General features: G+C 46.1%; 1 protein-coding gene across 2 annotated transcripts in view; it reads right to left on the reverse strand.

The window, feature by feature from the left end:
- The window catches only part of LOC104063568 (CBP80/20-dependent translation initiation factor), a 158,016-nt gene that overhangs the window by 30,068 nt on the left and 104,050 nt on the right, over positions 1 to 23,898 (reverse strand). For both annotated transcript variants that reach the window (XM_054053343.1, XM_054053342.1), the window contains one exon: positions 6,223 to 6,378. In XM_054053343.1, the coding sequence (XP_053909318.1) occupies positions 6,223 to 6,378 (156 nt within the window). The remainder of the gene's footprint in view (positions 1 to 6,222; positions 6,379 to 23,898) is intronic.

Raw genomic sequence — 23,898 nt, forward strand, 5'->3', positions numbered from 1 at the left:
GAATAGATGAATCAGATATGGGAACATACAGATTGTCAATACCAGAATGAAACTGCTTTTGGATACAGTGAAATAAACATCACTAGAATTAGAGTAAAACAAGCAATAGAATCAACCCAACTGCCCCAGGTAATAAATATACCTAGGGGTGATCCTGAAGAAAACCTGATAATTGACCTAATCAGGGATTTTGCCGAAATACAAAATACTAGTAGAATTACGGCATGTTTACCCTTGCCAAAAACAGCAGGGGAACCAATAAAATGGGGAATAATGACTTTTCCATTCCCAAAGAATGTAGGGAATAATACAGTATGCAAATAAGAAACGAGAGTGTTACAGGTGAAACAAAAACAGTATATAAAGCAGCAATGGAAATTTCCAGGAAGGCGAGAAGATTGTTACAAATTACTAAACCATCAGTTTGCCCAAAGTAGTTCAATGTTTAGTTTCGGAGACGTGGGATGGCGTACATATGATGTGGTTAAAGAAATCATAGCCCCTCAGGAGAGGAAGGAGTGGGTATGCCGAGAAAAGGATGAGGTAAAAACAAAATGGGATTCTGTCTGGTCAACTAGCATCTTACAAAAATTTCAATATGGAAGTGACACACCTTGGTGTTTCAGATGGACAGGGAAACAGAGTGTCACAAATGATTTAACATTATTGGCAACTAACAAAGTCAGTCGGGATATCATTGAGAGTGTTTCATGGTGGAACTGCTCTAAGACTTTTGATTGTGACACAGACCCTAGACAGATAACAATCCCTCCTGTAAGAATAGCTTTAATAACAGGATGCTCATGTCGAGATCTGAAAATTAACGGAAAAGTAATACCGATCCCAGAAACAGATTGCAGATATTCTATAATACATAGTATGGGTAACTTTGTGTGGGCAGCTAACGATGGAACCTGGACTACTCACCTCTCAATGACAGGACCAGTACGGGAAATAACTTTGGGCTTACCTACCCTATGCCCGATTTGGAAGCGATCCCCTTTTAAAGGTAGATTGGAAACCTTACAGATTCGAACTAGGAGAGACATAAACGATGATATTGAAGATATAGACAACGTTTGGCAAGAACCTTCAACTGGGGTTAAAATAGGCTGGGCATTGGAATCTCTTTTTGCTCAGGTAGCTGCATATCGTAATAGGGAAATGATTTATGACTTAATTGGACAAACTGAAAGGTTAGCTAGAGTAACCAAGAAGGGATTCAGAGATCTAAATTTGCAATTGCAGGCCACAATGAAAATGACCTTGCAGAACAGAATGGCATTAGACATATTGCTATTAAAAGAACATGGAGTATGCGGGTACCTCAAGGGCCGGACTGATCATTGCTGTGTACATATACCAAATGTAACTGCAGACATAGAATATGATATCTTACAACTCGGGAAAATAGAAAAGGAGGCTGAAAGAGAAAAGGAGGTAATTAGTCACAACTGGATCGGGGAACTGTTTAATGGATTAGGAATCCATCTAACTGTCTGGATTCAATCCCTGGCTGAAACACTATTCACCCTCTTGCTTATCTTTCTTGCAATTTGTCTAGTATATCTGTGTATCCGAAAAGAAATTGTTCGTAAAAACAGTTGGACACACAGAATCATTGGAGCCATCACATGAGAATACCCACAACACCCAACACTCCCGCCGGTTTACCAAGAAACAGCTATGTAAATGAAAATACTTGCAGAAAATGAAGTATTTTCAAAGGGGGGAAATGTTGGAAAAACGTTGATTTAGCTGAGGAATTAGGGCTCAATTAAGTAAGATTAGAATTATAGGTTATATATATTGTATTTAGCATGTGATATATATTGTATTTAGCATTTAATTTTGTTGATCTTTATAGTTAAGTTTGTGCAGACTTTGTGTCTGTCTCTGCAGACAGTGACGGTTTTCTCACAAACCACATATAACCTTCACAAGTATATGGTGTTAGGGAGTGCTTAGAAAGAATGTACTAACAATCTTATCCGAGCAGAGCTTTCACTAACAACCTTATCTGAACACAGTCTACATTTGTGAAGGCCAGAAGCATACCAAGGGCAGTCAACTGAAGATAAAGAAATGCTGGTGTCCACAAATGATGAGACAATCTTCAAATACATATGCATGAAGAAATGATGTAATCTGTTGAATATACATTAGATTATGAAACACTTAAGGGTTAAATTGCGAATGCGCCGGGATGGTCTTGGAACCTGATTTGGGTTTGAATACCCCAGGTTCCCGGGGCCTCGGAATAAAGCACCACATATAACCTACCTGGAATGGTTATGTGTTTGCCTCTACGCTAACACCATCATAGCAGCACTCCAGTTATATGAGTTGTCCCACCACATTTCCACGATGGCAACTACGTCATAGTCTCCTTGCCCTACAATAGCTTCCAATTCCTCCTGTTTATTGCCCATGTTGTGTGCATTGGTATAGATGCGCTTCAGTTGGGCTGTTAATCCCACAGCTCTCGTGAAGGGAACAGTATTCATTCCCAAATGACTGGTCCTTGGATTATCTAACCCATCAGTTCCAATAACATCTTTTCTGTCACAAGATGTAATTGCCCCCACTCACTCAGAGTTGATATACTGGAGGTCCTCGCCAGTACACCATCTCTCAGACACTGGAGTGCCACTTCCAGGCTCACTCCTGTCTAGTCTGGCTTCATCCCCTCCCCCTTCACATCTAATTTAAAGCTCTATTAGTGAGCCCTGCTAGATTTTTGGACAGAATTTTTGTACCCCTAGGGGACAAGCGTGCCCCATCCCTGTTAAGGAAGCCTGGAGGTGTGTAGGCTAGTCCATGATCAAAGAACCCAAAGTTTTGCTCCTCACAGGTTTGGAGCCAGGTATTACTTGACTGACTTTTCTTGCTCTCTCTCTCTTCATTCTTGTTGTTGGAATGGTGGAGGTAAACACTACTTGTGCTCTGGAGCCCTTCACCATACTCCCCAGGGCCCTGAAGTCCCTCTTAATTGCCCTCAGCTTCTTCCTCTGGATATCATTATTGCCTACTTGGAACACTAACAGAGGGCAATAATCTGTAGGCTTTACCAGGGAAGGAAGCTTTCTTATGATGTCTTTCATCATAATGCAAACTGATATTTCTGAAATTCAACCAGCATGCTCTCATTTCTGAAAAACATCCTTTGAGAGTTGGACAATCTGGCTGTGAAAACAAGTGCCCTTCAGGGGCAGAACACAAAGGAGCCTAACCAGAGTGTTATGAGACAGGATTGGAGGTCCTAAATGGAATTGACTATCAGAAATGTTACCAAAGTGGGAAAAGGTGGAGGAACAAGACCATAAATTAATAGGAAATGCACTCGGTGTGAGATAACGTTTCTTTGGCCTCATATATATATGTTGTTGTATATAGGCACAATTATGGATGCAATCAGCAGCCGCCTTAATTATAAGAGAGGTGGTGAGGTACACCGAAATCCGGAAAGTGGTTTGGGACAGTGCCACTGGCTTAGAGAGGAAGCTTCAGTCCTGGTAGACTCTGGTAAATTTCACCTATGACCACATCACTAATACAGCCACAGCCTTTGTGTTGACCATACGTAACTCGGCAATATATGTAATCCACCCCATCATTGCATTAGGATTAAGCCATGATAAAACTGTGCTCTATCCTTCCGAACATAGAATATGGGCACAAATAGTGAATGGGAAAGGGCAAACTGTAAATTTAGAATCTTGCATTACACGAGAACAACAAGGATTCATTTGCTAAATAATGCAGTCGATGCTCAAGACATCTGCCTCGACACTGAGCAAAGCATCTGTCACTTTGAGATCCATCCAGACGCTAATCAGAGGACTGTACTTGTATAGATGGGCCAGGATTGTGTATGTTTGAGAACTGCTTGTACCTCTATAGCAATAGATGAAATAATTACGGATAGTAAGAATCGCTCTAATTTCTAATTTCTGTATTTGTAATCTTGTTAAGATTGTTGGGTGTGACTTTTCTTATTTAGCACCGGTTGTATCCCATCAGCTGATAAAATCCAATTCTACAATATTTCACAAATTATACCATATTTACCTATAGGAATGAATCTTACATTGGTAAAATAATTAATGAAACAGTTAATGAAACATCAGGACTTGATTATAATTCTGGACGAGGTCCAGGAAAGCGGGAAAAGACCATGAGAATAGTCCACCACAACACAGGAAAGAAAGGGGGTCCTAAAAAGGGTAAAAGAAAATGTGAACCATCATTGGAGGGATGTGTTGTTCGGATGGTCCCCTACTGCGACTGGCATTCTAAATAAGTTGTGTCACCCCATTATTATCCTACTGATGCTAGTTTTAATTAGCTTTGTTTCCTCTGCTATGTTATTTATATGGATTTGGAGAATGCTACAACGAATAATAATTTTGACTTCTATGTCTAGTGCCCATGAGAATGCATTAAAAGAGTAATTTTCCAACAAAATATCATCCAATTCCCCTTTGAGAGATAAATTACACAGTTGGCAAATGAATTTGCCCATGTTGAAAGGACAGGGGGGAATTGATGAGCGAAAGCAGACAAGGGGGGTTGGGAGTGTTCGTTAGAGCTTGGCGTTGTTCACCTTGAAGACCTTGGAAGTTGATAATGAAGGAGCCAGCTAGCAGAAGTTTACTGATAAGTGGGCATTGGAATGCAGAAAGCTGGAAAACAACCAGAAGAGACTGTGCTTGTGCACAGTTCAAGGAAAAAAACCTTTTTTTATCCTGAGGAAGACTTCTTACTTCATCCCTAAGACCCTGACCCATGACCACCAGGAGGCACTACGCAGGCGCAAGACTGGAGCGAACTTTCCAGAACTAATTATAATATGAAGCAGAGAAAGGTTATGAATATGTAGTAGGCGCTTATAACTATGCATGTCTTTACACTATAAGTAGCTGCTTGTTAAGTTATACGGTGTGCAAGCTAGGAGGAGAACCCTCTTGCACCCCAGCGCTGGAAATAAACATACCTGCTTTATAACTCATTTTGGGTTATAGGGATTGATTCCACAAAACAGACCTGTGCAGGTGGTCACAGAATGGTGCCCCTGGGTGCTGGGCTTTATGTACCTCAGGAACTCCACTTCAAAGAGGCACCCTCTCTGCACGCCCTGCCCGTGCAAATTGCCACATAAATTGCTGCACCACACACTTCTGACATCCCACGCCCTGTTTGCCACACTCCTGCTCACTTGTGCTCCCTGGGGCTGCTCTTGCATGTGAGGGGCCTTGGCTGCCCGTCACTCCTGTCCCCGCCCACGCTGAGTCAGACCTGCCGCTCACTCTTCAGGAGGTCGCCCTTTCTCCCCTGAGAGGTGGGTGGGGTGGAGAAGGGAACCCTCTCTCTTGCTGCGCTTTCTGCCACCACAGATTGATGCATTAAGGCAAGTCCCCCAGTGTGATCCCTCTGCTCTGGACCCCTTTGCCTCGATGGCGAATGTGTTTGCATTCAGAGAAAACTTCCCATGCGTATAAAAAAGTCATTGCTGAACAGAAGCACTACTGACAATTTGAGATTCACAGCTCCAACCCTGGGTGACGAGGTAGATTTTTCTGAGAAAGTCTTCTACAAGTAGGAGCAGGAGGCAAACCCTTCTTTAAAACAGGATGGAGGAAAGCCCTCTCCTGCTCTTGTGACTGTTAACACTTGAGTTGCCTTTTCTGTTTGTCCTCACTGAGGTTTCTGATACCACCCTGAACCATAGGGAGCTCAAGAGCTCAGGCTCTGAAATGTCCCCAATCCTGGTGGTTGGGCTGGGTTTCTGCTGCACTAGGTGGGGAATAAGGACAAATGGGACCTCACCTCTCTCCCTCTTTCCTCCCCTCAGTCTATCTCATCTATTCAGGTGGCTTCACCTTTTTAAGCCCCTTCAGTGGGGATTTTCACAATTTTGGGATTTGCAAACCCAAACGTTGGACTTGCAATTCCAGCTGTTGGGCTTTGCAAACCCTTGGACAAAGGGGTTTGACTTGGAGCACATGATTTAATTAGCAGAAATGCAATATGCAGGAAAATACAAGCATCTCTGCAGATGTAAGTACTTTTGCAGTGAGAAATGTTGATGCTGGCAAAAAAAACCCTCTAGGAATCATAAAGAAAACATCTACAACACATGGACACTTCAGCACTGCAACTCAATTGCAATGCAATGGCTTGGCCCACAGATGAAGAAGGACAAACTCTGAAGGCATTTACCTCCCTGAGGCAGGTATAAATGGGGCAGACAAGGACTCGAAAGGGCTCTCCGGTGCTGCTCCTCATGGTGCCAAAGACTTCGCAGAGAAAGGTGATGAACCCCAGCCAGTGCTCCACGTCCCGCTGCTGCAACTCCTCCCGCATGGTGAAATCCTTCTGCAAGAGGGACAGAGACAACAAGCTGCATCAGCAAAACTACATCGCCATGGGAGAGGCAATGGCTGTCTAGAGAGAGAATTAGGTGGAAATTGAAATTCAGGATGAGGGGAGGAAGACAGACAGACTGACCCTTTAATAACAGTGGGGAGATTACTCAGTGCACATGGAGTGGCTGGAATTTCAACACAGCAAAGCCACCAGAAAGCAGGTACTGTAGAAATCTCACCAACGCCTGCAATGACTGTCATGGCTTGCACTAGACATGGCATCCCCCATGCCCTCCCCTCCCCCTTGGGCAGACATAGGGACTCTTTTCCATATGCAAAGCCAAGGTCAAATAAAAGCAGCAACAAAGAGGTTAAATGAAATGCAGGGGAAACACAATGACTGCTGGTGGCTATATTTGGCTTGGTGGTCCAGGTGAACCTGCCCAAGCTGTTCATTCCAGTATCTTCAGCAGACCCAGTGTCTGCCCCAGGGGCATCCTAATGGGCTGGATGCTCCTTGGGGGTCTCATGAAATTATGGCAGAGACTGTCTCCCTGTCTAACCAGAAGAAGATCAGGGCAGCCTGGGCTTGGCATTAAAAGGTCACCCTGCTCCTGAGCTGATGGTTGCCATGACCAAGGATTAACTGAATGACGTGATTTATGGAGCAACATCAGGAGGAAGCATGCAGGGAGATAGCTGCCTCCCCATCAGTCCTCCAGCTGGGGAGAAAAAAAAGAGGTTTGCCTGAAGGCAGGATATGAAAAGGGATGTGTGTGTTGGGGTGCATAGCGAAGAGCAAGGGCAACGCAGGAAAGCAAATAAAAGCCTTTCAAGAGGATGGCACAAGATACACAACTTTGCTTGTCTGTCTCCATAGTGACCTTTCCTCAATATTAAAAATTAGTAGACACTAAGTAGGGGAAATTTAAAGAACAGTACAAGTTCGTTCGTTCTCAACACCATGTGTTCCCAGTGTGGGTTACACAACATTTAAAATCCAGCAAATAAATAAATTATCTTATATCTTTTTCATCTCAGTTTATTCCTACTGCCTGAGACAAAGGGGTTTGCTGCTGTGACATGTAGCTTCACACCGCAAAGCCAGGGAGATATAAAAGCCACCACACCAAAGATCTCTCTCATGCCCCAGAAAACACATGGCAGATCTTTCTTTTGAAACAAAGGTAAGTAAAGCAGCTACTAAAGAAAGCAGACAAAAGCATAACAATTATTTTCACAACACAATCGTATGCACAGAAGACCCAAGCAAGACAGGAGCTATTTATATGCTTCATTACAAAAGGAAAAAAAAGATATTTGCATATGCAGGAAAAAGAATTATAAAATAAACAAGGCACTTACTATCTGAACAGTGATGACTAATTCCTCTCTATACCCATTTCTATAAGGCAATTGCCCAACTGCATCTGCGACTGTGAAGTCAACTTGCAGCCAAATCCTGTTGAGGCTTTTTTTGGCTCTCTGGGGGAGTTTGCAGAGTTTTTATTTTCATTACCCAGCTGGTCTCAGGGTGATGATGGAGGAGAGAGTGATTTGGCAGCTCAGGTTATCGCACCAGGGTTACTGAATTACTCGTTCTGGAGTTTTCAAGTAAATTTTAATTAAAAAAAAAAAGTAAAAGAGAAATCACCTCCTGACTACGGAGAAATTAAAAAAAAACAAGTGAGAGCATCCTAAGCCCCTTATATGCACCAATGGGAACCTCCAGCCTTGCCCACCTGCAGGGCCACCCATTGGCCACCTCTGACCTGGGACAAAAAAAAAACTCTTGTACCCTGGAGATCTTCCCTGATGCCCCAAGACCTCTCCATCCCCTGGCAGTGGCCACTGAGCTTTTCCCTGCATCTCACACAGCATCCCACTTGGCTCCAGCCCCTGAGCCATCCTGCCCCTCCTGGGCTGGATGCCCACCAGCAGCCCCCTTGTCCTGCCCGAGAAGGTCCACACTGATGAGCTCGGGGAGCTGGGATCTCTGAGGCATGCTGGAAAATTCCTAGCAGCTTGGCATAACCGTGTAGGCTCTGTAGTCCCAGGTTACTGGGAAAGAATAAAAAAAGCTGCAGAAAACCTCCTTCCTGTTTCTACTTCAAACACATTGCCCTGTTCTGCAGCCTTGCAAGAGAGAAAACTGAAACTTCAATATTTTCTCTTTAAAATAATTATTTTCTGTAAAAAAGTCCACCAAACCAAGCAACCAACAAAAAATTTCCATAAAACAACCACCAAACTAAACTTATCAGGCTTGGGATGGGAGCTGGGCAGGAAGGGATGCCACCAACCAGCACACTTTTTTTTTCTATCCGATGGCACCTGATGGGTGATGCCACTCAGCAGAGACATCAATGAGAATTCTGCCCCCAACTTTGTAGCTGAAGAAAAAGATCCTTGAAAAGAAAAGGGACTGGCATCTTCTCCCAACCACCCCCAAGTCACAAAAATGTTTGTGCAGACTTTGATGGACCCCTATGAAGGACGGGAGCAGGGGACAGAACATGGGATGGATGCAGAGGTCACCATGAACATTGTGACCCAAAACATGATACTGCAGCAGGAATAATTTTGCTCCATTTGCAGCTTCAAGTTGGGCCAAATTTTTCCACTACCCATGGAGCAACTCCCTGGGAGCAAAAGTAGATCGTTTGCATGTACTCTGCAAAAAGGAGACTGACACCAATTCCTTCAACAAAGTAGGAAAAGCACCTTGCAAAAGGCAGGAATTCCTTTTTTTGGACCATGCCTGCCTACAGGAAAGAGCTGGGCTTGCCAGGAGCTAAACCTCCATGGTAGCTGGACTCATAGCACCAGGGCTCTCCTCAAGCATCCTGAGATACTCATCAGCTTCAGCCCTGCAAGGCAGTACTAAACCAGTGTCACAGCAGGCATGAGGAAGGTCGCCCGGGGAGCTTGTCCTTAAATTTGGCCTTCAGACAGCAGGTTTGACCAGTACCATGGCACTCACAGATGGGCAAGCCAACACGAATGTTGCTCATGCAGAGGTGTCTCAACTCCCTTGGGGTGTCCATGTTTGAGACCACTGTTGTCATCTAGGTAATTTGGTTAATGGAGTTACAGGTGCAATTCACCTGGCTGCACATTGATCATGCTCCCAGAATCACAACAGGCACAGAGAACATGGAGATCAAATCAATTGCTTCTCCAAAAGGTTTGCAACCAAAATGGGTGAGACAGACCAAGAGCTTGGGAGAGGTGAAGAGCTGCCTGGCAGTGAAGCGTGGCTCAGCAGAGAACAAATCTCATGTCCCGTGTGCCCAGAGCACATCTGATGGAGCCATGCCCTGACCTGCAGACCTTTGCACCACCAATGGGAAGCCTTGAGGAGGCTGAAAGATGCTGAAACCAGATGTCTAGGTTGCTGTCCTGCCCAGTGAAATCTGGAAATGCCTCATGGAGTTATATAAAAATAACCTGTGGATTGGCTAACCCCATGCTTAGGTGGTGATGTCAGAGCAGTAAGCAAATTATCTCTCATCAGTTTGGCTGTATTTTTAAACATGAATTGTATTACTAATTTGGGGATGCCCTGGCCTGTAGATAATCTGGGCACATTTATTGGATGATCTTCCTTCGGCACCTATAGTTGAAAATAAAATTTATTTATACCCGGTAGCAGGGTTGACCTCCCTTCTCTGTCTGGTTTGGGAAAAGAGTTCATTGGGAAACCATGCAGCAGGTAGGGGGATGCCAAGGAGACCTCTGAAGAGGTCTTATACAGGACAAGTTTGGCGCATAAACCAGATGGCTAAGCATGTTCATCATGTTGGGCCTCACCATGTGTGAAGAGTAGGTCAGGTGTTATGGATGGTGACATTGTAAGGCTCAGACAAGTCCAGTCTATTAATACATGGCTCCATAGCTGGTGTTAGTGCAACAACTTAGGGTTTTTTATAATGGGATGGCCTACATGGCACCAGGACTACAAGTATTGGATGGGAGGCACCTTTCTCAAAGGAGGAGGAGGGTCTTCGCCCAGGAGCTTGCAGGGCTCGTAGATAGGGCTTTAAACTAGATGTGAAGGGGGAGGGGGATAATATCAGGCTAGCCTGTGAAAAACAGTGGGAGGACACACAATGGTTGGAGGGATAGTGTGCTCGTATGGGCCCTCCACCTGCTGTCCAGGGGCGTGCTGGGGATGCCGTGACACGGCTGAAGTCCTGTGGAGATGAGTGGGAGGCTCGTGAGGTAGTAGGTGTTAGGGAGGACACTTCTCCAAAACACCTTATAGGTAATAAAGGGTCCACTAGGAAGGTGATATGACTGGCAGCCCAGCTGAAGTGCCTCTACACAAACGCATGAAGCTTGGGTAACAAGCAGGAGGAGCTGGAAGCTATCATGCTACTAGAAAGCTATGATCTAACTTGGTGGGACGAATCCCATGACTGGAGTGTTGCTATTGATGGCTATAGGCTGTTCAGAAGGGACAGACCCGGAAGGAGGGGTAGACGCGTGTCCTCTATGTCAGGAAAGGGATAGAATGTGAAGAGCTGTTATTGAAGACTAGACACGATCAGGTTGAAAGCTTGTGGGTCAAAATTAAAGACAAAGGATCCAACGGGAACCTTGTGGCTGGTGTATACTACAGGCTACCCGATCAAGGACAACCAACCGATGAAACCTTCTTCCTCCAGCTACAGGAGGCTTCATGCTCGCAACCTCTCATCCTACTCGGGGACTTCAACCACGCCAACATATGCTGGAAAAGTAGCACGGCAAGCTGTAGGCAATCCAGGAGACTCCTGGAGTGCATTGAAGATAATTTCTTAGTCCAGCTGATAGAGACCCCCACCCGAGGGGATGCAATACTGGACCTGATGGTCACCAATACAAGTGAACTCATCACTGACATTAGGATCGTAGGCAGCCTGGGCTACAGTGATCATGCACTGGTGGAGTTCAAGGTCCTAGGGATATGGGACAGACGAGTAGAGTCACAACACTAAATTTCAGGAAAGCAGACTTCCAGCTCTTCAAGGAATTACTTGGTAGGACCCCCTGGGACGTGGTCCTCCAGGACAAGGGAGTGGAACAGAGCTGGAAAATATTTAAGGATGCTTTCCATAAAGCGCAAGAGTGCTCAGTCCCTGTATGTAGAAAATCAGGCAGGAAAGGGAAGAGACCAGCGTGGCTGAATCGAGACCTGCTGGTTAAACTAAACAAGAAGGGGGAACTGCACAGGCAGTGCAAGCAGGGACAGGGAACCTGGGACATGTATAGGGACGCTGCCCAGTTGTGTAGGGATGAGATCAGGAAGGCCAAGGCACAGCTGAAGCTGAACTTGGCAAGGGATGCGAAGACCAAGAAGAAGGGCTTCTACAGGTACGTCAGTCAGAAGAGGAAGGTCAAAGAGAATATACCCCCACTGATGGTTGAAAATGGTGACCTTGTATCAACAGATGAGAAGGCTGAGGTACTCAACAACTTTTTTGCCTCAGTCTTCACTGACAGCCGCTGTCCTTACCCCTCCTGGGTCATGGGACAACAAGATGGTGACCAGGGGGGTGAACTCCCTCCCACTGTAGAGGAGGATCAGATTTGCAAACACCTGAGGAATCTGAACATATATAAGTCTATGGGACCTGATGAGATGCATCCCAGAGTCCTGAGGGAATTGATCGATGTGGTTGCCAAGCCACTCTCCATATTTGAAAAGTCATGGCAGTCAGAAGTTGTCTCTGGTGACTGGAAGAAGGGTAACATTGTGCCCATTTTTAAAAAGAGTAGAAAAGATGACCCTGGGAACCATCGACCTGTCAGCTTCACCTCTGTGCCTGGGAAGATCATGGAACAGATCCTCCTAGAAGCTATGCTAAAGCACATGGAGGGCAGGGAGGTGATTAATGGCAGCCAGCATGGCTTCACCAGGGGCAAGTCCTGTCTGACCAACTTGGTGGCTTTCTATGATGGGGTAACCACATCAGTGGACACCAGAAAAGCAATGTATGTGATCTATCTGGACTTCTGTAAAGCCTTTGACACGGTCCCCCACAACATCCTTCTCTCTAAATTGGAGAGATGGGTGGACAGTTTGGTGGATAAGGAGCTGATTGGATGGTCGTATTCAGAGAGTAGTGGTCAATGGCTCAAAGTCCAGATGGAGATCCATGACAAGCGGTGTCCCTCAGGGGTCTGTACTGGGATCAGTGCTGTTTAGTATCTTCATCAATGATATCGACAGTGAGATTGAGTGCGCTCTCAGAAATTTGCAGATGACCCCAGTCAGACCTTACAGTGAGTGGAGAGCATGGACAGACAATAGGACGCATGTACGTAGGGAACCAATGATACCTTAGAGAGTCAGAAGCCAATCTCTCAGTCCCGTGGAGAGGGACTAGTGGGGAGACAAGGGATTGTGAAGAAATACAAATTGATTTCCTTGCTGGGTTGTCATCAGAGCAGTTGGGATGCCTGTTTGACCCAACCCAGCAGATACCCCATGGCTGTAAGGCCCAGAGGAGGCAGCTCCCACTTGGCAGGCTTACTCCTCTGGAGTGTTGCAGAAGATCTTCATTGTATTTGTTTAAATCCCAGTCCTATGGGAACCCTGAGGCCGTGATGTGCCCTTTGCTTTGCAAGCATGCATGGGAAAAACTCAGGTCATCTTCAGATGTTGAGAGACACTGTGCATCCTCTCCCTGGCATCTGTTCCCCAAGACAGGAACAAAGCATCCACGTTCCCAAGAGCATCTTGTCCCTGGGCCAGCAATACCCTCCCTGCTACACAGAGGTGGTAGGAAGAGAGGGAATCAAGCACAGCAGATCCCTGCCCATCCCAGGATCTGCAGCACCCTCACTGCATGGAAAAATATATTAATATAAATCTCTCAGCCCACAGGCTGTTCCCCAAAGCATGAGCTCAGTGAAAAACCATGCTGGTTTGAAGAACCCCTCAAGCAAGTGTGTAGGAGCTGGTTTATATGGCTTGATGAGCAGCTTTCAAGCCCTTCCCCACATTGGGACAAGGTCAGAGCCCTAAGACCATCCCCAGCATCTGCTCAGAGGACACTTCTGTGCCTGAAAAAACACCCATCCCATGCCTAACTCAGGGTGATGACTGGGACCTTGACAGAGGCTGATGGATGGATCCCACTTGCAAATGCAGCAGCTGCAGATGCCCAGCCTTGCAGCCTGGATTTTGCCAGCAGGCTGCATTCTTATTTTAAGCTCTGCACATGCAGTGTGTCCTCTTTATAAAATGGAGGTGCTAAGGGGTCTATAGGGACAGGTCAAGTTTGTGAAAAGGGATATGAGAGAAGGAAAAGTGGCCATGGAGGGAGGTGCTACTTTGTCCAGGCATGGTGACTGGGGAAATTCCACTTGCATTCAAAATGAAGCTGCGCCCATCGAAACATCAGCCTGCCTGTGTATGAATAAAACCAGACAGGGAAAAAAAAAGCAGGCAGCTAATCCTGTTTGCTGTCAGGAGCTTTTCTGCACAGGCACTCCTGGTTTTCACTGGCTCTGTCCTAGGAGGGATTTTCCTGGGTGCTGCAGGATGCTTTCCCTGCATGATGATAAAACCCTTCTAGCAAGTACATGCTTGGTGGTGCTTCAACATGGAGTGGGACCATCAATCTGCTGAGCTAGCTGAGAAGTGCAAGACACAGATGCTCAACTACTGCATCTCTGCAAACCAGGACCGATGGATGAAAGAAGCCCTGCAGCTTCCCCCATCCCCAAAACCTGTCCCTGCAGTGGAAGCCCCCGAGCTGGGCAGCACAGGGAAATGGGCAAACTTCAGATAGACCTCAGTGGACACAGATGGCCACAAACAAGTCCAAGAGGCATGGGGCATTATATAATAATCATAGAAACACAGGATGGTTTGGGTTGGAAGGGACTTGTAAAAGTCATCTAGTCCAACTCCCCTGCAGTAAGCAGGGACATCTTCAACTTGATCAGGTTGCTCAGAACCCCGTGTGACCTGACCTTGAATGTTTCCAGGGATGGGGCATCTATCACCTCTCTGGGCAAGCTGTGCCAGTGTTTCACCACCTCCAGTGTAAAAAATGTCTTCCTTCTATCTAGTCCAAACCTACCTTCTTTTAGTTTAGTTTAAAACCATAACCTCTTGTCCTATCGCAACAGGCCCTGCTAAAAAATCCCTCCCCAGCTTTCTTATAAGCCCTGTTTGTATTGAAAGGAGGCAGTGAGGTCTCCCTGGAGCCTTCTCTTCTCCAGGCTGAACAATCCCAACTCTCTCAGTCTGTCCTCATAGCAGAGTTGTTCCAGTCCTGCGATCATTTTTTTGGCCCTCCTCTGGACCTGCTCCAACAGGTCCATGTCTTTACTGCACTGAGGACTCCAGAGCTCCATTATGACCAGAGATCTTGGCTTTCTCCTTTAAAAGAAAGCAGAAAAAGAAAAGATGGATGAGTTAAAACATGGTGAGTGGGAGACCACTAGGGGTCTTGCAGGCAGTCAGCCAGATTCATTGTGGGATGTGTTTTCCCTTCATCGGCCCAGAGATTGAACCACATGAGGGAGAAGGGAACCGGAGGAATCAACAGACTTCCAGCCAGAGATATTCGTGGCACCCAGAGTTTGTGTAAAGTTTCATACTGGGACGCTTTTCTAAATTCTTTTGGTCATGGAGGAGAACATTGCAATGGTTTAGTCTGCAGGGAGATGATGGCTCTGAACCAGCACTCAACATTGCTGAGCAAACATGCTGGAAAGCAAAAGGGCTCTTATGTCTTCTACCTGCTTTTCATCCTGTCTCTCCCACTGTTGTGGCTAAGCATTCAATGGGTATGATGTACTGTTGCTGGAACTCCCTGCTGGAAATGCATCTTGGGGCTCCCTGGGATGGGGAACAGGCAAACACTGAAAGCTGGGACCTGGAGGTGAAGTATCAGTCTGCTAAAAGATGTTATTTACACAAAAGACCTCAAAAAATCTTTCTCAGGGGCTAATGTTTATAAATCCTGTGAAGCCAGGGAGCTTCTGCTGTAGCAAATGGTGTATTTGGCTATTTTTTATTTAAGTAGATGTAAAAGATGCATTAATCTTTTCTGCTCATCCCCTGAAGCATGGGGCACCCTATAGTACCTCTGAAGCTGCCCATGGGTGCTGGAAAAGCTGAAATTACAGAGAAGAGATGCAGAAAACAACATTAAACTGCAAAATTCCTTGACCCCTCCAAACTATCTATAAATGGATGCTCATGATTACCAGATTACCATGGCATATTTTGCAGCATATTGGCAGAGTGGCTGACTATGACCATCACCCTGTAAGACCACTGGATGGCATGGGCTGGAATATTAAAGAGACACAAGGAAACATACCTTACTCTTATTAACAAAGCAGAAATGGAAAGGTTTTGTTTTACCAACCTAACACTATTTCCTTAGCTGGTGCACACTTTGCTCTTGCTGTCTTTGCTTTCAGTTCCTGCTGCTCCTGGACTTGAGCCAATATCACTGGGTTTGAGTTCCCAGCAGTGCCAGAGATGCTCCTCCTAGCCCATCTTTATTAAAACTAGAGCAATAGTAAAGGAAGGAAGGAAGGAAGGAAGGAAGGAAGGAAGGAAGGAAGGAAGGAAGGAAGGAAGGAAGGAAGGAAGGAAGGAAGGAAGGAAGGAAGGAATCACTAGGTTGGAAAGGACCCACTGGATCATTGAGTACAACCATTCCTAACAATCCCTAAACCATGCCCCTCAGCACCTCATCCACCTATCCCTTAAACACCTCCAGGGATGGTGACTCAACCACCTCCCTGGGCAGTCTGTTCCAGTGCCCAAAATTTTTTCCTGATGTCCAGTCTGAACCTCCCCTGGCAGAGCTTGAGGCCATTCCCCCTTGTCCTATCACCTGTCACTTGGGAGAAGAGGCCAGCTCCCTCCTCTCTGCAACCTCCTTTCAGGTAGTTGTAGAGAGCAATAAGGTCTCCTCTCAGCCTCCTCTTCTCCAGGCTAAACACCCCCAGCTCTCTCAGCTGCTCCTCAGAAGACTTGTTCTCCAGCTTCCTCACCAGCTTCTTTGCTCTTCTCTGGACACGCTCCAGAGCCTCAACATCCTTCCTGTGGTGAGGGGCCCAGAAGAGAACACAGGTCTCAAGGTGTGGTCTCACCAGTGCAGAGTACAGAGGGAGAATAACCTCCCTGGACCTGCTGGCCACGCCATTTCTGATACAAGCCAAGATACCATTGGCCTTCTTGGCCACCTGGGCACACTGCTGGCTCATGTTCAGTCGCCTGTCAACCAACATCCCCAGGTCCTTCTCCTCTAGGCAGCTTTCTAGCCAGACTTCTCCTAGTCTGTAGCACTGCATAGGGTTGTTGTGCCCCAAGTGCAGGACCCGGCATTTGGCCTTGTTAAACCTCATGCTATTAGTCTCAGCCCAGTGGTCCAGCCTGTTCAGATCCCTTTGCAGAGCCTCCCTACCCTCCAGCAGATCCACGCTTCCACCCAGCTTAGTGTCATCCTCAAACTTGCTAAGGGTGCACTCAATGCTTTCATCCAGGTCATTGATAAAGACATTGAACAGACCTGGACCCAGTACTGAGCCCTGGGGAATCCCACTTGTAACTGGCCTCCAGCTGGAGTTAACTCCATTGACCACCACTCTCTGGGCCCGGCCATCCAACCAGTTTTCAACCCAGGAGAGTGTGTGCCTGTCCAGGCCAGAGGCTGAAGCAGAACGCTATGAGAAACTGTGTCAAAGGCTTTACTGAAGTCCAAGAAGACTACATCCACAGCCTTTCCCTCATCTAGTAGTTGAGTCACTTTGTCATAGAAGGCAATCAGGTTAGTTTGGCAAGACCTGCCTTTCATGAACCCGTGTTGACTGGGCCTGATCACCTGGTTCTCTTGCATGTGTTTCATGATAGCATTCAAGATCACCTGTTCCATGACTTTCCCCAGCACTGAGGTCAGACTGACAGGCCTGTAGTTCCCCGGATCCTCCCTGCAACCCTTCTTGTAGATGGGCACAACATCAGCCAGTACCTCAGCCTTGTCCTTATCCCCTGTCACTGTTGTTCCTTCTGCATCCAATAGGGACTGAATATTCTCCCCAGTCCTCCTTTTCTTGTTAATGTATTTGTAGAAAGATTTTTTATTATCTTTCACAGACTTAGCCAATTTGATGTCTAGTTGGGCCTTAGCCCTCCTGATTTTTTCCCTGCACGATCTCACTTCCTCCCTGTAGTCCACCCAGGACGCCTGTCCTTTCTTCCAAAGCTCATAGACATTCCTCTTCTTTTTGATGTCTCTCAAGATATCCCTACTCAACCAAGCTGGTTTTTGCCCCGCTGGCTCCTTTTCCGGAACATGGGGATGGCTTGCTCCTGAGCTGCTAGGATTTCATTTTTGAAGAGCACCCAGCCCTCATGGGCTCCCTTGCCCTGAAGGACTGTCTCCTATGGGACTTTGCCAACCAGCCTTCTGAACAGTCCAAAGTCTGCCCTCTGGAAGTTTAATGTGACTGTTTTGCTAATCCCATTCTTTATCTCACCTAGAACTGAAAACCCTATCATCTCATGATCGCTTTGTCCCAGGCGTCTTCCAAGTGTCATGTCCCCCACAAGGCCTTCTCTGTTCACAAACAGCAGGTCCAGGAGGGCACCCTTCCTCATCGGCTCACTCACCAGTTGTGTGAGGAAGTTGTCTTCCATGCACTCCAGGAACCTCCTAGACTGCTTCCTTTCTGCTGTATTGTACTTCCAGCAGATATCTGGAAGATTGAAGTCTCCCACGAGGACAAGAGGTAGCGATCTAGAGACCATCCCCAGCTGTTTATAGAAGAGCTCATCAGCTGCTTCTTCTTGTCTGAGTAGTCTGTAACAGACTCCCATCACAATATCTGCCTTCTTGTGGGCTACTCTGATTTTAACCCACAGGCACTCAGTCCCTTCCTCACTGTAATTGAGATCAAGGGTATCGAAGCACTCCTTAACATAGAGGGCTACCCCACCTCCTTTTCTACCCTTCCTGTCCCACCTGAAGAGTTTATACCCCCACATGGCTGCTCTCCAGTTATACGAGTCGTCCCACCATGTTTCTGTGATGGCAATGACATCATAGTCACCTTGCCCTACAACAGCTTCCAGTTCCTCCTTCTTATTGCCCATGCTGCGTGCATTGGTGTAAATGCACTTCAGCTGGGCTGGCAAACCTTCAGCCCTCATAAAGGGAATAGAGTTCATTCCCGATTGACTGGTCCTTGGAATAACTAATACCACAGTGCCAGTTTCGTCCTTACTGTCCCCAGATATAATCGCCCCCACTTGCTCTGTGGTGGTGTACCAGCGGTCCTCTCCAGTACACCATCTCTCAGCCACTGGCAGTCACAAGGAAGGAAGGAAGGAAGGAAGGAAGGAAGGAAGGAAGGAAGGAAGGAAGGAAGGAATTTATCACCGGGAAGGGAAAAGGAAGCACTGATTTCAGATGCTCAGCAAGCGGGGAGAGCATGGGGGTGACAATTCCATGGGTGGCAGCACCACTGATAAGACCAGAGGATGTGTGATGATAAGGTGGCATCATCTAGCCATACTTCGTTTGCTCCTGTCCTCAAGACTCAGATGCTGTGTTTTGCACTGGTATCAACCCTGTTTGCTGGCCAGATGTGGGACAGGGACCTGAAACACTCCTCATGCATCTCATCTCTCACCTGTTGTGTATCCTCCAGCTCCTCTGCTCCCAGGATTCTTCCCACCAAAGCCATTTCATGTCATCATTTTACATTTGCTTGTTAAAGTGTCAGCAACAGGAAAAGATGAGACTGTGCAAAATGATACCCACCAGGGAGGTAAAGGGGATGTGGACTCCATGGCAGCATCGGTTCTTCAAATCCAGGTTTTAACAGGTAGATACACAAAAAACATTCAGTGGTGAAAAAAACCCTGAGCTTAAGCCTGGCCGAGGGATGCTGAGGGTGCCCATGCTGTGACACCCACGCTGCAGGTCCCACAGAACTGTGCCTCCAGGGTGCCACCACATCAGGCCAGCTGTAAAGACCAGTTAAAATTTGCTTCTGCTTGAGCACATCAATCAGGCCTACTCAGTTAGAAACTAAATTTGGTACAAATTCTTTCAGCTCAGCTAGAAATCCTTTAAAAGAAAAGAGATTTCCTGCAGGAGCCTCACTGGCAATCACAAGAGCATCCCCTGCATTCTGCCTGCCAAGCGATGCCAGGGATGAGCAAGGCACAAGCTACCATATTTCCCCCCTTCACAGGAAAGAAAAAGCAGTGCTGCCCTCTCCAACATCCTCACCTTCCTGCCCAAACCCCAGCATTGGGCTGATGCTGGTGCCTGCATCTGCTCTGGCCTTGGCTCAGGAGGTGACGTCCCTGGCACTTGTTCCCTTAGCACGCTCCCTTGAGTGTAGCAGGTGGAGGGGGATCCTTGGGCATTTCCTCACCTCTCAGTAAATGGGTAAATGGATTTTGAGGAGCTTTTTTTGCTGCCTCTCCTACTAAAGCTCCTGGGGGACTCTGCATGACCCCGAGCAGCTTCACTCACCAGCAATGGCTGGGAGCAGCTAGGACTCCACCCCACCAGTAGCCTGCTGCCTGGACCTGGCCCAGAGCTGCAGGCAGGCTGTGCAGTCTGCAGTCTCCATCTAGAGCCTGGCAGAGTCTCTGCTCCGCATTGCCTCCATGCTGCAGCCCATGAACAGGGTGTGCATGGGTCTCGCCATCCAAAGCCCCCTGGTCTGAACTTGGTTGTGATTTTAGCAGGCAGCAGCAGCAGGCAGCAACTCAACCAGGGAGACTCCTGACATTGCTCAATGCCAGCCTGCGGGACCAAGAGGAACTTCCACCATTCCTGGATGAAGACCTAGACCTTAATCACGTTAAGGGGGAAAAAACCTTGCCTTTCGGCATTAACCATATATACTACTTTCCATGTTCCAATTCCCACAGTATCCACTTGTGTTACCATCCTCAGTGTCTTCATCCTCAGAATCCCAACGATGCAAAGGGCTGCTATCACTAGAAGGGTAAGTTCTTTGCCCAAATAAAGAAGCTTATAGAAGTGGAAGGATTTCAGCTCATTCCTCCCACATCCTCGTGCTCAGTATGGTAAATGCTTCCCTTTGCACTCTGATTTACCAAAGGGAATAAATTGATTCTCCAGTACCCAATGCCACAACATCTACACCCCAAGAAGGGATCCAACCAAATTTTCCTCTTCTATCCTCTGTCTGAGCTGACAACAGATTTCTGGCCACCTTCCTAGTTGAGTCCCTCTAGAAGTGATCACACTGACCATCTCAAACCCAGCTGAGTCCACCAAAACATAAGTGTGACCTCTGCCAAAGACCATGGGATTCGACTCAAGTTTCTACAACCAGAGCAAAGCGCAACACTGAACCAAGGAAGGGCCATTCCTGGGGCATCAAAAGATTAAACTAAGATGATGAAGAAACCCTGCATGGGTATGCAATATGGTATGCCATAGGGTATGCATTAGGATGTGCAATAGAGTGTGCAACAGAGTATGTATGCATTAGAGTATGCAATTTGGTATACATAAGGATATGTACTAGAGTATGCCATAGAGTATCTGATAGGGTATCCAGTAGGGTATGCATTAGGGCATCCAACAGGGTATACAATAGGGTATGCAACAAAAATAGCCCTTCTCTACTGGTTCAAGGCATTTCTAACTGCAAGGATGTACCAGGCGCTGGCTCTGGAGGCATGCCAGCATGCACTCTGCAGCAGGCTCTGCTGCTCTGTGTTGAGATGTGCATTTTGTGATGTTTGTTTGGTTTTTTTTTTATTAAAAGAAGGTATCAGCCTTCTGTTTGATGTGTTGTTGGTCGCAGTTGCTAAGGGGAGCAGTGTACAATTACAGCCCCAGTGATGTCCACTCTAATAATACACTTAGCTCTGCATAGCTCAGGTGCAGAAACAGCTCTGCTATAAAGAGCACAGCCATTTCAACAGAGGAATACTCCAACTTATGTTACATGTGAAGGGTTTGTGGCACATTGCTTAACATCCCCCCACTGAAAAAAAAAAGCACCGCAGCCAGTACAAGCCACTGAGTGAAACTATGACAGGCAAAAACCTCTTGCAGAAGTCTTACTTTCAATTTATTAATCAAGAAGGTATTTCTAGAGGGGTGAAGAAATCATCCATGTATTCACCAAGGTGTTCTTGCATGCCTTCATCTGCCCAAGTTCCCTGAGTACAATTGAGCAGGTCCATCCCAAGGGTCAACACAGCCCAAAATTGTTCTTTGTACCAAAATTCAATGAGCAGAAAATCAAACCCAAATGACCCCCCCTCCAGAGCTGAGTCCCCACATAGCAGCATCTCCTCCAGTCTGACCAGCCATCCACCCCATGACTCCCCTTTCCACATCTCCTTTGAGCATCCTGAAAGGTTTATAGCACCCGAATTCAAGACTCAGTCAAGATTTTGGACCAAAGCACAGAGTGAGGGATAAATTCAACCAGAGTTTTCCCGATAGATCCCTTTAGAGCCTGATATGGTGCAACACTAGGCAGAGGGATGCTCTGTAGAGGAACTACCTGCAGGGAGGGGGATGACGTGATAGCATTCCCATGCTGCCACACTGGTATCTGTTTTGGGATCAAAACAAGTCTCCCAAGATAAGCTGTGAACATGTGAAGCCCCTGAGCATGAGCACCTTGTCAACAGCTGAAAATATTAGAGGAGCCAGGTTAAAAATGTAGTTTATTCAGTTTATTGTGGGAAAGCCCCTTGCTGCTTGTTTTAAGGTCCAGCAGGGCATAAGGATGCTGTCTATAGGTACCAGGATGCTGGTAGGGCAGCTCAACAGGCTAATGCATTAATTTATGAGATCCTCTGGTGGGGCTGAGCTGTTGCCATCACAGTCTTGAAAGAAAGGGACAAACAAGCCCCTACTAAACAGGAGTATCTGCTAGGAACAGATAGCGGGGGCAAGTAGTCCAGCCTCAGGTGCCAGCAGCACGGGGCGGGGATCATCTCCATCCTGGTTTATCACATCCCAGTAGAGTAATTCCCCAGCTCACTGGTGCCCAGTGAGCTGAGCTCCTTACATCCAGGGATCAGATTAGTCTGAAAGGTTCTAGAGAGACACAAATCCAGTTCTGGAGCAAACATTTTATTAAAGATGGCCTTTTTTTTAATTAATGGTAAATTACCTAGAAATGGCTGATGGAAAACATTTGATGGTGGAGGGGTCAGGACTGGAGCTGGGTAATGTTATATGATCAACCATATATTAATATATCATAAATATAACCAAATATTAAATATTTTAAAATTTAAATCATTAATATATCAATATGATAAACATATTATTCCACAATATCAATATATTATCCAATATATCTTATTAATATTGATAATATATCATATATCAATACCATCAACCCCCTTATTTCATACCAAGGCAGCTGCAATGAGTATTTTGTGCTTCATATCTGAGTCTGTCTCCATCCAGGGCTATCAAGCCTGTATGCATCACAAAAATTCCTAGTTTAGCGCTTGACCAAAATATTTCATGAATCTGTGTGAATGCATCCAATTATTTTGTTTGGAAACAAATCCTGTGCTTGGAGAAAGAAAAAATTCTTTGCTACCAGAAAGGAAATATTATATTATATTACTTAATTTCACATAGCACTTTGCTTTTGACCTGTAGTGATCTGTCACCTTTTGTCTTTAAAAGATGTGCAGTTTGGGGCTGAGTAAATAACTTTTTCATATTTTTCTATGCTCTTGCACATGAAATCAGTCACCCACACATCCTGCTCACCCTTTGCATTTAATTTATTCACAGCTTTCCACAACAGACATCATGCTGCCATCACATCAAGACTGGTTATGTGTTCCTGGGAAGCACTTTGGGACTCTCTGGAGATATGAGATATATTATTTATCCTACATCCATGCTATGAAGAGCTGAATATGAAGCCAGTTATTATTGCAGATGATGTTACAGTATAAATCAGTCTACTGGGTCTGTTGGTAGGGGTGGCAGTTCTGGGTCAAGAGAAGAAAGCAAATTGGAAGAGTTCTCCCTAACCTAGAAGGATTGCCATCATCCTCCTTTTTTGGATAACATCCTGCTGCTCCCTAGTCATCACTCTTGGACTTTATTTTGGATTTCTTAGCATCGCTCAGCCAAACGAGTGACCTGGCACAGGAAGAGTGGGATGCTCAGATGGTTTAGAGCCCCCTCCAGATTTTTGCTGCTAAATCTGGGACTGATGTTGACTGCAATTTATCTCCTCCTGCTTTATAATAGCTTTGGAAATACATCAATCAGGAAAAAATCACCGCCTAGTACACACAATGGGCAGATGTGTGTGCTGCCCAAGGGTTTTGCAGGGGAGAGCAGAGAAGGAGTGGGCACAGGGAGAGATGCTGGATTTGATACACACACAGAGCAATGAGAGAAGCAAAATCAGATCAGTGACTGTAGAATTACCTTAGGTTACATTAAATACTAATTATTTTTTGCTCCTTATTTCCCTGCATTCTGTGTTGCCCAAAAGCCAACTCAGCCTGCACAAGGTA

This window comes from Cuculus canorus, chromosome W (assembly GCF_017976375.1).
Source record: "Cuculus canorus isolate bCucCan1 chromosome W, bCucCan1.pri, whole genome shotgun sequence".
Classification (NCBI taxonomy): Eukaryota; Metazoa; Chordata; class Aves; order Cuculiformes; family Cuculidae; genus Cuculus; species Cuculus canorus.